At 43.6% G+C, this 16038-nt stretch overlaps 1 protein-coding gene across 1 annotated transcript; it reads right to left on the reverse strand.

Annotated features, from left to right (window-relative positions):
- Nucleotides 1-900: 900 nt before the first annotated feature.
- On the reverse strand, nucleotides 901-15551 carry RBX1 (ring-box 1). Its single transcript, XM_040490731.1, has 5 exons — nucleotides 15420-15551; nucleotides 13434-13512; nucleotides 8038-8108; nucleotides 4715-4800; nucleotides 901-1428 (listed from the first exon to the last, which is right to left on the reverse strand). The coding sequence occupies exons 1-5, from the start codon at nucleotides 15495-15497 to the stop codon at nucleotides 1416-1418; spliced, it is 327 nt and encodes a 108-aa protein (XP_040346665.1). The 5' UTR covers nucleotides 15498-15551; the 3' UTR covers nucleotides 901-1415.
- Between the last annotated feature and the right edge of the window lie 487 nt (nucleotides 15552-16038).

Genomic DNA, 16038 nt, shown 5'->3' on the forward strand with positions numbered 1-16038 from the left:
ATTCATCTTTGAGAGAGAGAATGAGCGGGGGAGGGGCAGAGAGAGAGAATCTGAAGCAGGCTCCAGGCCCCGATGCGGGGCTTGAACTCATGGAGTGTGAGATCATGACCTGAGCTGAAGTCGGACGCTCAACCGACTGAACCACCCAGGCGCCCCTAGATATTCTTAAACTTTTTACTCTAAAGATCCCTAGATGATCTTAAAAATTGAAGACCTCAAAGAATTTTTGTTTTTGTGAGTAAATATCTACATTTACCATAATGGAATGTAAACCAAGAAATTAAAAAGATTAAAAGAACAAAAACCATCACATGTTAACATAAATATTTTTATTAAAAGCCACTATTTTTCAAAACAAAAAAAATTAAAGAGTGGCATGATTTTATACTCTGCATATCTCTTTTATATCTAATAGAAGACAGCTGGATTCTCATGCCTGCTTCTTCATTCAGTGTGTTACTTTGGTTGAAGTTTGTAAGGAAAAGCTGGCCTCATACAGACATGTAGTGGAAAAGGAACTTCATGAATCTCCTGTAAGAGTCCAGGAACCCCCAGGAGTCCTCAGACCCTTGTTTGAGAACCGCTACAGTAAACTCGACTTTCTCAGCTAAAGACTACATGATCACCACTGAATTAGTTTTAGAACTGGCAATTCCTTCATCGCCAAGCCTTTTTTGTTTAATCTCTGCCCAACACGGGGCATAAACTCATGACCCCAACCAAGATGGAGTTGCATGCTCTACTGACTGAGCCAGTCAGGCGTCCCCATGGCTAAGACATTTTGAACAAATTACAAAAGATGGTGGTGACAGAGGCAACTTGAATTTTCTTTTTCAATTCCATTCTAAGTGACACCAATTTTCAGCTTGAGCCTACAAATTATTCTTTCGCCAGCCAAAATTACGTATTAGATTTTTTCCGGTTTATTTTTCTAAACTAAGAAGAGAAAGCAACATGTCACACATGGTCAAAGTTAACATCTGTATAGTGGTTTTACATTTTACAAAGCCTCTTTCTGTGCGCATATGATGCCTTTTAGCCGTTCTAAAGGGAAAGGAAGAGCAGAGAGATGACCTACCCAAGGCTGCCATCAGCGAGCGGGCTGTGGATCGGGATCCCTGGTGACCAAGCGGCAGACTCACAGGACAACTCTGCTCTAATGAACAAACATGTCACTTTCAAAAGCTGGCTTTCCAGCCTTTATGTTCACTTTTTTCACATACACAAGAGACAGCATCTATTCTAGAATCCAACTGGATTTTATTTGACACAGAATACAATATGGCTGCAGGAATAGCAAACTGAAAAGACAAAGCAGAAAAGACACAGTTCTATCTAATTTATACTTAAGTAACAGGAGGGCAAGTCATTAAATGAATAACAGAACAGTTGAGCTCGATGGAAGAATTTTCTTTCTAGTGCCCATACCTGAAAGACAAAGTATATCATTTTATTAATTCCTTAGTAATTTCCTGTTTGAGGCTATAAAATCTGCTAAAAACACATGAGGAAATGTGATGAAAACCTTCTCTGCCCCTTTCATTTTGTCCTTTGTAACATTTTACCTACTACCGCCTTCTTTAAAAAAATTTTTTTTAATGTTTATTATTTATTTTTGAAAGCGAGAGAGACAGAGCACAAGTAGAGGAGGGATACAGAGAGAGGGAGACATAGAATTCAAAGCAGGATCCAGGTTCTGAGCTGTCAGCACAGAGCCCGACATAGGGCTTGAACCCATGAACCATGAGATCATGACCTGAGTTGGATGCTTAACCGACTGAGCCACCCAGGTACTCCTACCTACTATCCCCTTCTTAGTGATGGTCCCTCCATGGGACTCACCTATACCCACCTGACTCTCCCAGTCACCAGATATGCTGGGCAGTATTAGGGAAGCAAGAGGGAAAAGGAGGAGCCAGTGGCTATGAAAGGGAACTGTCCTGTTGGCTCCAGTCAGCGGCTCAGACACCCCTGAGCACTCGGCCTCCCTTCCGCTTGCAGGCTATTTTCACTTCAACTCTGCTAACTCAGGCAAATACAGGGAATAGTCATTGAACAGCCTTCAGTTTCAAAATCTATCACCAGGTCCAATTTCCAGCCTGATCACATTGAGAAAGAGAACTGTAGAGAGGTATGGATTTCAGGTAGTTTCTGATTTCCCCAAAAGCCAAAATTTGGCTCTAACAAGATTATAAAAATAAACAGGGCCGGGAAATTTCTTCTATATATAAATGGATTTCTTGAACAAAAATCCTTCCTTGTTGTCTTACTCAATCTTTGTCCTGTTTTTTTGTTTTTTTTTTAATGTTTTTTATTCATTTTTAAGAGAGACAGAGACAGAGTGTGAGCAGGGGAGGGGCAGAGAGAGAGGGAGACACAGAATCCAAAGCAGCTCCAGGCTCTGAGCTGTCAGCGTAGAGCCCGATGTGGGGCTTGACCCCACGTACCTTGAAATCATGACCTGAGCAGAAGCTAGATGCTTAACCAACTGAGCCACCCAGGGGCCTCTGTCCTGGTTCTTTCTGAATAGTTAGCCTCTGATTAAAATACTTTGATACATGGGTGGACCCCAGGGCAATGAAATTCTGGGTCATGGCTTCGATCAGCCCAAAGGACTACTAGATCTTTTTTGCATTTCCACAAGAAATCCACTTGAATACTGTCTAGAAAAAAGTTGTGCCAAATTCCATACAGGGTAGAGCTCCAGTGTTTGTTAGTGGACTGGAGAGCAACCCAGAAGTTGTCCATCAGATTAAAGAATGCCGCAACTTTTTCCTAGGAATTTGTTTTCCCAATGTACCGTTAACTGCGGGATAAGGTGGTGCTGTCAGAGCCCAACATGAGGAATTCTTCACCCCCCCCCCCCCCCCCCCCCCCCTTCTAGGCTCAGTCCTGGGAATATTCCATGGGAAACATGGGACAGTTGTGGTCCAAAACGGAATTCGGAGCCTGCTCCAGGGCAGAGCCAGTTATGAAGGCCTCAAGCTCCCTAAGGAGGGGGAAGGACTGTCTCATATGTTTTTACATCTTACACATTATGTAGCATACATGCTGAATGAAGAACAATGGTAGGAGTTAAACACTGAGTGTTTGACAGGTTTCTTAAAAAATGAACATGCATTGGGTTAGAGTTCCAAAATTCTTTACCAAATAAATAAGTCTAAAAGGAAAATATCTGTACCAATAACGGATTTCTAAACATTTAACAAACTAAAGAATCCCAATTTTTGTTTTATAAATCTCATTATATCCTGTTAATCAAAACTCATGTTTAAATAAAAACCTCCTTTCTCATAAAAAATTTGATAAAGAAAAGGATCAAAAACTCAACAGCAACAAAAAAGGGCAATTCACAGAAAAAGAGGCATAAAAACATGGTAAGTAGCCCAATCTCACTCAAAATTCAGAAAAGGCAACTGAATACTAGTTTTCAACTATCAGACTAGTGAAGGTGGGAAAGTGCCATAATAGAGCGTTGACAGGAAATGGAGAAGGGGGCATTCTGTTGCATTGTTTAGAGGGAGCGTCAATTAGAATGCATTCTTGGGAAAGGAAAATCCGACAATATCAAAAATAAAAAATGGGGGGGGGTGCTTGGGTGGCTTACTTGGGTAAGCATCAACTTTGGCTCAGGTCATGATCTTACGGTTCGTGAGTTTGAGCCTCACGTTGAACTCTGACTTTGTGCTGTTAGTGCAGAGCCCGCTTCAGATCTTCTGTTCCCCTCTCTCTGCATCCCCCCCCGACCCCAGCTTGCTGTCTCTCTCTCAAAACTAAATGAACATTAAAAAAAATGTTTTTTAAATAAAAAAATAAAAAATAAAGAAGGTACACATTCTTTACCCAGAAAGTCCTCTTTTAGGAACTACTGCTACAAATATACACGCACATATTCACAAAGATTCATGTGTAAGGATGTTCATCCCTACATACTAACAGTGAAAAATTTGAAACCCAAATGTCTATCAATGGGGACTGATTAAATAAATTATGGTACGTCAACATAAAAAAATGCAACCATCAGAAAGGATATATGTGGATATAGAAAAACTAACTCTAAAATGTATGAAATGAAAAAGCAAGGTGAATTACTATGTAGGATGCTCATATTTATATTAAAATTATACATGTGTATCTACCCGTGTACATGCAAGCATGCGTGTGGATAGTCAGAAGTACTAAGAAGCTGACGGTCAGCTGTGAGACTGGGATTAGGAGTCTAAGGTGGGAAACTAATTTTTTCTGGTATGCCCTCTTGACTATTTGAATTTTAAGAAATCTACCATGTCATGTTTTATTTATATAATAATTTAGTCGATATAACCGTAAATACTATATCAGAATTAATCAGCATGAGATAAACCAATGAAACAGGATCGGTGGATGTAATTCTAGCCCAAAGGAAAGATACCTGACATTGGTGAGCCCCTGGATCCTTATTACGGATGTGATTCTGGAAATATTTAATAGTTAGCAGATTCTCCTATATTCTACTTTCACAGACCCTGGGAGCTGGCACACTCTCGGATGCCACACCTTTGTGCATTTTCCTCACAGATGAGTCCTTGCTTAACCAAAAGTTAGTCTGTAAAACAAGGTATGTTTCATGTGTCCATCTTCTGAGACTATGCGCCCTCCAGCCTGGGGTGAGTCAAAGAAGGGCACGGACCATAATACCCAGTCTTACAACGTCAAAACAGCCAGAGACACCTACTTTTGGAATTCCCACTCTCTGTTGTCCAACGGACACACCTGCCGTGTTTTGAGCCAGCGAGAGATGCAGTGGAAGTGAAAAGCATGCTGGAAGAAAAGACACATTTTATTAAAAATCATCCTGTGCGGGCTTGGCCATCCACTGATAATGCGTCTCAGGGGCACTGGAGTGGTGACACACGGGGCTGGAGAGCAATGGGAGACAACAACGGGAGGCAAAAGGGCAACAACTGCTTACGCCGTGGTCAGGTACAGGCCATGCTCACTGAAACATCTGTTAAGAATGTTGTAACCACTAAGAGAAGAAACTACTTAGGAAGCACGGTGCATGGTCCGCCGGTATGCTCTCTCCCCTTCCCTTTTTTTTTTTTTTAATTTTTTTTTTCAACGTTTTTTTTTATTTTTGGGACAGAGAGAGACAGAGCATGAACGGGGGAGGGGCAGAGAGAGAGGGAGACACAGAAACGGAAACAGGCTCCAGGCTCCGAGCCACCAGCCCAGAGCCCGACGCGGGGCTCGAACTCACGGACCGCGAGATCGTGACCTGGCTGAAGTCGGACGCTTAACCGACTGCACCACCCAGGCGCCCCTCTCTCCCCTTCCCTTAAGGGAAGGTGGAATGTGGCCTCCTGGTCTCATTTGGCTATAAGGAAAGGCTTCTACTTTCCTGTACTTTCCTCAGACACAAGCCGGGAGCCCTTGAGCACACGCAGATTTGAAACTTCCCCCCTGCGTGGTCCCCAACTGCCCCTCCCCCATCTTGGAGAATGGGAACCCCGGGAGCAGCGTCTTCTCCTCAGCCTGGGGTAGCACGCTGCCACTGCCACCCACCCAGAGCTGAGACAGGCACTTCCCCAATCTTCCCACACCCAGCTCAACTCTGTTCCAAGGACCTCATTTCCAGATTTGTTCAAAGATGTACTGATATTACAATAGCTCAGTACTCAGGAAGCCTTTAAGGGGTGAGGCATGTCCTTTTAAAAAGGAATGAGATAGAAAATTAGGGTAAAAGGAAGCATGATGACGGACCAACTGCATACGAGCAGCTAAAGGAGCATCAAATGGTTTATTTCGTGATCGAGGCAAGAAGTAAAACGGCAAGAATACTAAGAAAGCTGGTAACTGACAGAGAGCTATGAGGCGGCTTTCAGGTTTGGGGGAAAGGAAAAGCTGCACGCAGTGGGTTAATGACATGTAGACACTAACCACACCACCACCGCCTGGACCTTTGCTCTCCTCCCTCTCCGGGAGCAGAGTGGCAAGACAGCAGCAGCAGGTGTGGTTTCCTCTCGTCTGTGAGGGGCTGGCTCAGGTGGGGGACAGGGGAGTAATGTGGGCACCCCAACAAAATAATGAAAACTTTCACAAACTTGACTTAATAGCAGCCTTGAAATCTGGTCAGCAAGGCTACCAAAACATGCATGGAACTTCAAGAAGAGTCACTGAGTGGATTATTATCACGTGCGCTGTCTTCCGATAAAGACAAGAACAGAATTCAGTAACTAAAAGTGGAACCCACAGCTAGTACGCTATGGATGCTCAACAGGACAAATACTTTCCCAGAGTGAGAGCTTTCACGCGATCCCTTCCGCACAACTCCCTAACTCTCACGCAGCTCTTTGTAAAAGAGAACAAAATTTCTAAAAAGCAGAAGACTGAGGCATTTTTCTCAATGACCAGGTGGCAGGGACACCTAAGAGTACTCAAGACCCCTCTCTCCATGTCCCCCCTCCCCCGTCAGGCATCGGGTCCCTGTACGCTGCAGCTACCGCAGAAGATGGAGGGAAAGAGGCTGTGAGGCAGGTGACAGCAATCGCTGGACCACCTGGTCCCAACTTTCTTCCTGTTCATGACCTAAGGTCTGCTCATGGGTATGTTTAGCAGTCTTAAAGTACGTTGACCAGTGCTTTACACTTTACAGAAGATGCTAACACATATCACCTAACTGGAGCCTCAGAGCAATCGGGACAGGTATTATTACCTTCATCGTGCAGACAGGGAAGCGAAACCCAGACAAATCGCGGGACTTGCCAATTCACGGAGCTGGCGAGAAGACCCAGAACTAGAAGCCAGCATTAGTCCGAAGGTTTCTGCCGCACCATGCCAGCTCTCCCTTATGGCAGGCTCCCTGAGCTAGGCTCTCTGTAGCCAAATTTAAGGGCAACTTCACTCCCTTTTCCTTCCACCAAAAAAATAACATGGCTTTTAGTACATGCCTGAATGTCAGGCAGAGCAAGGAACCAGATTATGTTTTCTTTATCCCCATAAACAACAAAGGTGTCCCCTGGCCACTACAGGCTACTGTGAAACTCCTCAAAGGGCCCTGGCAGAATTCAGAAGGTGCACCTCAAGGCACAGGGCTTGGGGGAGCGGGGAGGGGAGAGCCTCAGCCTGATGGGGAAAAGTACTGACAGCTGCCATCTGCTCAGTAACCACCAAACCCCAAATTTGTATTTATAAGTATTTATTCAACAAATACTTATGTCTACTATGTGGCAGAAGAAAATCATTTCATCCTGTTTATAACTCTGTGCCTACATGAGGGAGCCCAGGCTTAGGGATGTCAAATACCTTGCTTGGAAGTCACTTAGCAAGTGAGTCCAGGACAGGGAATGGGGGTCTGACTCCAGAGACTCTTAGGCCTGTGCCATGCTGGGAGCTGAAGTTCCTCTGTCCCCTTGGCACAGGAGGCTCGGACAGGACAATTTTAGCTCCCGTGACTAGGACTATATGGCTCTACAGATGAATTTTTAACACATGCTAGAAATAACATATTTGATGCTGTTATCGTTCACAGCTGTCACACCATGGAAGGGTGTACATTCTGTCCAATGATGCTGGACAAAACATTTCTGGCATGAGCCATGTTAAAACAAAATCCTAACTTAGTACATTTGCCATACTTTAAAATACACGCAGGCCCCTGAATATCAATTTATTCACCAAACTTAGTTCCACAAGGTATCTAGCACTTTAAAGAAAAAAAAAAAATCTGTTCGGAAGGTAAGGATTTCTACCAACAGGAGAATATTCCAAACACTGCCACAGGCTTTGAAGGCAATTCCCAAAGATGAATCCCCAAAGTGCTAACAAAAGTGGGTCCACTTTATAATTAAGACAATATGGTGCCCCTGCAATAAGTAGTAATTTTTCATCTGTAACAGGTGAATAGTACAAAGATTTAAAATCTTTTTTATTATTTGTATACCTTTTGGGAGAAAGGTGGGCTAGTCATTTTTTTCCTAGTTATTTTCAAGACTGGCAAAGCAGGAAAAGTAGTAATATGTTTACATGCCATGCTGATAGGGAAAGATGTTTCCTTACATTACAGACTCCCCACGCAACAGTGCACTCTTCCGAAGTAGCAGACGCCTGGTTAGCTTGACATTCTATGCCTGCAGGAAGAAGAACGACAGGATCACTGGACCTCAGGAGCAACGACCCTTCAGTCCATAGCAGCCCTCCCTGCACAATTACAAAAGGACATGATTTGGGTGGGGGCGAGGGTGGTACAAACCTGAACAAAATCTCAAGTGGTTAACTAGTTATAATCGTTTTTGAATGAGTACAAAAAAGGGGTGAAGCACAGAAGGCAGAGATGTGACCTAACAGTTTGCTCTGCAATGATTTCCTATCCTTGTTCACAGACTGAGTTATGAAGGAAAAGGTGCATTTTAGTTCTCATCATAATCTGACCTGTCCAAATGAAAGTGATTACTCCTAATTTGGGAAATTTAGTAAATTCTTAAAGCTACCTCGTAATTCTGCCTGTTCTGAGAACTGGCATCTTCTCCCTACTCTCGGCAGATGCTGTCTCGCAGGCCCTCACAACAAGAAGGCATAGCTGGGCAACAAGCTTCAGTCCCTAGAGGGGTCAGGCAGACGTGTGAACTGGGACAGAAGCAAAATAAAGGAGAGAGAAGAGGCCTGTGGCAAACCGTAGCATATGCTATGTGAAAGCAGCAAAACTCAAAAATCTTTAAAACACTGTGAAGCAAAGCAAATCTGTAAGGCCAATGGGTTAGAGATTTGGGGCACACGACTTGGTGATACTTACTACCTCGGAGGTGATTTTGTCTGGTGACTACATAGAGCAAACTACAGCAAATATACCCAAGTACCAATTTCATAGAAGGGGAAGAGAGGGGAAGTGAAATAGAATACAAATCTGAGATCAAGAACTGATGAGTAAAACTCTACTGGGGATAAATATTCAAGGAACAAGAATTACTAATGTATCATTTGCGGTCTCTGAAGGTGGTAACTAAATGGAGTCTCCCATTTGAAGAGAAAAAAGGTTCAGGAAAGACTGTTTAATAGGAGACAATTACTTCAAACTTCCATCGGTGGAAAACAGTAAAACTGTAGGCAAATAATGCTGAGATTTGAATGGATATATTTGGTCTTAGGGGAAGAGATACACCATATGGGTTTTTCTCCACCCTTCAAAAATATGAAAGGCAAAGGATCTAAAATCACAGAACTTCCTCCTGCTATCCACATTCACCCTAAAGACAGTAACTGGATTTTCCCTCTGATAGGACTGGACAATCTAGGATCTGTGCAGTATATTCAAGGATTTACTGGCGCTGTGACTGCACTACCATATTCAAAAGGAGAGAAAATAAAATCTGATGTTCTTCAAGTTGGATCCTCTCACTTAGATGAGAACAATGTATTATGAAATCAGCCGAATAAGAGGCAAAATTATTTAAATAAATAACAACTGTTTCCAAGTACATTATCATGTTTAAATTTCTCCAAGTCAAGGTATTTTTTTTTTTAATGTTTTATTTATTTTTGAGACAGAGAGAGACAGAGCATGAACAGGGGAGGGGCAGAGAGAGAGGGAGACACAGAATCCGAAGCAGGCTCCAGGCTCTGAGCTGTCAGCACCGAGCCCGATGTGGGGCTCGAACCCACGAACCGTGAGATCATGACCTGAGCTGAAGTCGGACGCTTAACCGACTGAGCCACCCAGGCGCCCCCAGGTCAAGGTATTTTTAAGGGACTCTGTCTTTCTATGCCAAGTCCAAAGTACTCTTGGTACTTGAATAAGCAAACAAAACCCATTTCTACAGAGAAAATGGGGAGCAAATACATATGTATTCTTTACCTGACAATTCCTAACAAAGAACAAAAATATATAGGAGGAAGAGGATTGCAATTTAGAATGCCAAAGAAGAATGGATATGGCATGGGAAATTACTAAATATGAGTGTAAAATGTTCTCGAATAGGAATTCTGGAGCTGTTGGTGCAGAGTGAGTATAGGAGTTGAGTAGTTCATTTAAACAGGGAAACTGTTTACTGTCAGCCTAGAGCAGACAATCAAGCAGCACATAATAGGTTCCTGTCATACCCCTGCAAAGGCAGAAGCTTACTGCATGTGATACATAAAGCTTAGGGACTTTTAAACTTCAATACAAGAGCATTACCACCAAAGGACTGCTAGGGAAGCAAAGGCTTCATCTTGGACAGATTTCACATTTTTAAAACAGGCATGGACATGTGGTTTAGGAAGAGGCTAACTTCTCACAGCAAAGGCTGGGTCTAAGCCCTTCTGGACGCCCGTTTCATCTGGAACAAAATTATCTGAGGTAATGGAGAAAATAACACCTAGCAGACTGTGTATTTTTAGAACAACCAAGAAACGGAGCAATGTAAAATAAATACAAAGCTGTAAGAGGGCATGTAGTATCAATTTTGACTCAAAAGAGGAAGTCTTCAGACCAAGAATGCTTTATGGAAGAATCCAACCGGGGCACAGCCATAATCACTCTTATTTATTTACAGCTGTATATATAATCATTCATTTAATGCCACACTTTATTAGAAAATGGCCATTGCTCGGGGCGCCTGGGTGGCGCAGTCGGTTAAGCGTCCGACTTCAGCCAGGTCACGATCTCGCGGTCCGTGAGTTCGAGCCCCGCGTCAGGCTCTGGGCTGATGGCTCGGAGCCTGGAGCCTGTTTCCGATTCTGTGTCTCCCTCTCTCTGCCCCTCCCCCGTTCATGCTCTGTCTCTCTCTGTCCCAAAAATAAATAAACGTTGAAAAAAAGAAAATGGCCATTGCTAAATCAAGATTCTTATTTTCAGCTTCAACAAAAAGTCCTTTTACAAGGATCATAATCCATTTATTTTCTAATGGAAGACAAGCCGAGTTGTAGCTACCAGATTACTCTTTAGTGTTTGTAATAAACAAAAGGGTATGTTTCTTAAGGGTAAAGGCTTGATCTCAGTCACTGTTTTTATCTTATCAAAATGCCCAGGATATGAGTATTCACTGAATGAATAAAAGACATGACTTGAAAACAGGTTCTTCAGTCTAGAGAATAATCTGATGGTTACTAGAGGGGAGGAGAGTGGGAAGATGAGTTAAATAGGTGATGAGGATTGAGGAGTTTACTTGTCATGATGAGCACAGGGTGATGTATAGAACTGTTGAATCACTATATTGTCACCTGAAACTAACAGAACACTGCGTATTAACTAACTGGAATTAAAATAAAAGACTTAAAAATATTTAAAAAAATAATAAACTTCTCAATTAAAAAAAAAAGACATGACTTAAACACACTTTCATAATTTTTTGTTATAAGAGTTCAATATTCTCAGGCGCCTGGCTGACTCAGTTGGTAGAGCATGTGACCCTTAATCTCAGGGTCATGAGTTCAAGACCCACATTAGGTATGGAGCTTACTTAAGAAAAAAAAAAAAAAAAGAGTTTCATATTCTACTGCTTCACCTAACATTTAAAATAAATGATGAAGCCAGTAGGTATCTAACTGAAGACCTACACTGATCCCTCAAATGTTCCACTCTAAGTCAGAATATCAGTGGCCTTTGTCTGTTGTGGTCCTCCCAAGAAGTACATTCTCTTGCATCCAGAAAGACACAAAATGACTTAAATATAGAAAAAAAACCAAAAACCAAAAACAGTGTTATTTGAAATCATTAACTATTTATAGAAGAGAGCCCAAAGAAAATAAAATTTGCTTTGGGCACAACTACTTGTGAAAATGCACAGCAACAAAATTGGCAAACATATAATCAAAGACCCCACCCAAACACATTTAAAACTGTGCATGTGTTTCTCCGTGATGGGTTCCTTCTATCTATATTAAACATCATGGTAGCTGCTATCTACTGTTGTGTGAGAAGGTAAACAGGGTCAAAACTCAAAGAAACCAAGGGCAATAAACTACCACACATGTTACTTGACTGGTGCTTTCCAAGTTGCAACATCACACACTATTCCCCTACTTTGTATTTTTATTATTCATAGAGCAAGTATTTAGTGAGAACCTATTATGTACTGGACACTATGCTAGATGCTGCGATTTAGCAGTAAATGATCAAGAACTAACTAAATTAAATAGCTACTACAAAGGAAACTATAGGAGGTGGTTGGAATATTATCAGAACTGTCGTAGCCTGTGTATATGTAAGTATGGTTAGGAAAACATTTCTGAGCAAGTTTAAGGGGAGATCTAAAGACCAACTATGGATTAGTTCTGCATTTCCCAATAAAGTAACCACTAGCTTCATGTGGCTACTGAACACTTGATATGTGGCTAGTCTGAAATGAGATGTGCTCGCAGTGTAAAATACATTTCAAAGACTTAGTACCAAAAAAAAAAAAAAAAAAAGTAAAATAGTTCACTTTAAAATATTACTTACATATTGAAATGAAAATATTCTGGATATATCAGGATAAATAAGTACAAATCATCTGTTTCTTTTTATTTTAATGTGGGTACCAGAAACTTTTAAATTATGTATGTACTTGGCATTTGCGGCTCATATTTAGACTAACGGGTTAGACAAAGGTAGTGGGGAGAAGAGGGAGAATATTCCAGGCAGAGGGAACAGGATATGTAAGGGCTCTAAAAGAGAGCATGGACACTTCAAGAATGAAAAGTAAGCCAGAGAAACTACCATAGTGAGCAGGAGAGTGGTACAAGATGAAGCTGGAGACGAGATGAGTGATTTTCAAACTCTAAGTGCCTATAATTTCAACTCGATTCAGAAAGTTGAAATTTCTTTGCTTGTATCAGATCTCACTAACAGACCATTTTAGTACCTGGATGAAAAAGTAACCTCGGCTGTTCCTGACATGATCAATATTCTCGCTCCTATTACTATAAGGATACTTAGCCCATCAACAGCTATAATCAAATCCACCATGTATTGGCTACTATGTGTGATGGAATCTGTAGGAGATTTAAACAGAATTTCTTTAGTGCAATTAGTTGCCTATTTAGATGTTGGCAGCAATGTTCTCTAAACTTTGGGGCTAACATTGAATTCCTTACTTCTTTGGCTTCTTTCTTTATAAATCTTGCCAAGCAAAAACTAGCTTTGATAGAATATTTTAGCTCAAAGTTTATTTTCTCCCTTTCACTATTTTTGCCTTTGAGTCTGGGTATGAGATCGGAAATATAGAGGAATAATCTACAGTGCCTCTGTGTCCACAATTCATTCTAAATGTGTGCTTGCCATCTTTAGATTGAGTAGATTTATTCTGAGAGATGAGTATGCCTCCAGGATATCGTTAAATCTACTCTATTTCAAACCTACCAATGGACTAGATGCAGAAGACACCAAGTGTTCTGACTCTGCTTTATATCTCCTTGTGAAGAAAAAAACTGGGCACATCAAGATAGGCACAATCTCTGTAACCTTCTCAATCTCCTCCCATCCTCCTCCAATTACTTACAAAGATCCATGATGTGGTTCCTGCAGATGGCACAGTTATCAACCACAATATCCCAGGCCCAGAGAGCTACTGCATTCCACTGCAAAGAGAAAAAGGGGGGAACAATACACTCTCCTTGTAACACAGGCACGCACACTCTTAGGATTGCACACTGCGGCTGCAGTTAACCCAGAGCCACAAAGACCACCAAACACAAGAGTTTGGGGACATTACATTACTCTTATTTTATCAGAGGGCAACAGCAGGCTACACGTATGCTCACCTGTTCTCCAAAAGGTTGAGTATATGAACACAGAAATTAAGGAGTCATCTTTATTTTTTCCTACAGCCTAAAATAATTTAATCGACAATATCAATGTAAGAGATGAGGAATAATTTTTAAGTGCCTGTTTTAGGTTTAATAAGCCCAAACTCGAATTTCTGTACAGGTTTCTCCTGAAGAGCTCAATTTCTGCATAGATCAGTATCTGCTTTTCAAGGCAACTTTGCAAGCATGAGGAGGGAGGTGAAAGCTAGGAACAGAATGAACTAAGATGATGATTGGATCATAAAATGGGTAATCGTGGGATAAGCTGGATAACTAATTACCCAGTGTCAGTACACAGAACAAGGTCATCACTTAAATCTCACAAGATTATTTCACAACGAACTCTAGAATTCACAAGAATTTTGTCTAGGTCCAACCGTCAAATAAACATGTTCTCACCGCTTACATGCTCAGACTTATATTTAGTTAAGATAATTCCAATCAAGAGTTTATCTAAAAGCACTATTTAAGTAATTCAACCTTTTGGCTTCTGCAATTATAAAGATTCCCAAACTCCCTTTTCATCCACTAATTTGGTGCCACTTCCAAAACCTTCAGCTCTTTCAAACCCAATTCTGTGTCTAGTTAAACTTCTTCAGCACTTTTCAGCCGACACCTTCAACTTGAAGGGAAAAAAAAAAACCCTATTTCTATTCTTCAATATGGCTGCTGGCTGTAACTGAGCATGCAGTGCCCACAATGAAACACCAAAAAGCACTGGGAGGGGGAATATTGTCAGTGTTCAGCCAGATGTTCCAGGAATAACATTTTCCCTATTTCAGAGTCTTCATTTGAACAGATTTATTTTATATTATGTGGGAATCGGTACTTTTCTCCCCAACTGTTGGCAAACCCACTGTAAGGCATTTCATGCAAAAAGACACGTTCCACGTTTTTGCTTCCCCACTTTCACCCGGTCGTTCGCCACTAGTACTCAACCCTTCCTAAATGACACAACGTTTGGGCTCGCATTTTCTAACAGATTCCACCATGCTTTTTTTTTTTTTTTTTTTTTGGACAGAGGGATTCTGGATTATCACCACAGGACTGGGGCGGCTGTATGACTAACCAACAGACCTCTTAGAAGAACCAAGAGTTGTTAGACTGTCGACACTTTAACTCGGAGGGGACGAAGGCTAGAGAGAGGGCTAAGGGAGGCCTCGATTAGTCGAGGAACGGTCTGGGGTCCCTCAGAGTCAGAGAGACCCCGAGCTTCGGGAAGGGGCGGGGCAAGGAGATCACCAGCCGGGCTCCTCAGAGGCCTCCAATGCGGTAGGAACTCAGGTCCCGGCTTTCGCCGCACTGCCCCCATCCTCCACCCACCGCATCGCTCCGACTCCCCCTTCTATCCACCCCACCCACTCCTCCCCACCCCTCCACCCCTCCAGTGACAGCTCAGGCGCTTGGCTCCCTTAGCCAAGTCGCAACCCGGAGCATCTCAATAAGCACATCCGTGATTGGTCCCTCAGACTCCAGGCGAAACCAATACTGCCATTGGCAGTGGGCCGCAGTCACGCCGATCAACTCTAAGACCCGCCCCCCAGCTTCCTTTCCTGGTACCCGGTCCCAGGAACGCCCTGCAATGAAGCCCTTTCCTCCGCGCCTTGGTCATCCTCGGGCCTGCCAGCCAGATCCGCGCCTCTCTAGCTTCCCTGAGGAAGGCGCTGGCGAGACCCAACCTTTTTCACTTCAAAGCGCTTCTTGCCCGCGCCGCTGTTGGTGCCGCTCGGGGTATCCACATCCATCGCTGCCGCCATTTTGGAAACACACGGTCTGTCGTCCGGCCACTGCGCCTGCGCATCAGCGCACGCCTGGCTCTCCCCCCCTCACCCCCACTCCCGCCCTGGCGCCTCCTCCCGCACCCCTCCCCTTACTGGCGCGCGAGGGGCGTGTGGGGGCGGAGTATGTGGCCACGCCCCTTAAAGGCGCTGGCGCAGGTCCCTCCCTCCCCTCCACCCCCCGGCCCTAGCGTCGGCTGTGGAAGAGGCGGTGGCTGGGGCGGGGCCGGGCGGGGTCGAGCCGACGTGCTCGAGAGGGCTAGAAGCGCTCGAGAGACTACCTCTCGTCGTCTTCCCGCGGGAAGCCCCCGGCCACACTCCCTCAGCTGGGGCGGCGGCCGCTTCCTCCGCTTCGGCCGCGACCTGCCGCCCCGGCCCCGCCCCGGCTTCCCCGCCGCCGCAGCGCTCCAGTGCCGGCTGGTGTTCCGCAGCGTTCCGCCGGGGAAGGGTCGAGGGTGGGCGCCCCGCCTTCTGCTGCCGAAACCGGGACCCCGTGGTGTCGCAGGTCCCGACCCACTTC

This window comes from Herpailurus yagouaroundi, unplaced genomic scaffold (genome assembly GCF_014898765.1).
Source record: "Herpailurus yagouaroundi ecotype Mexico unplaced genomic scaffold, PumYag 182, whole genome shotgun sequence".
Taxonomy (NCBI): domain Eukaryota; kingdom Metazoa; phylum Chordata; class Mammalia; order Carnivora; family Felidae; genus Herpailurus; species Herpailurus yagouaroundi.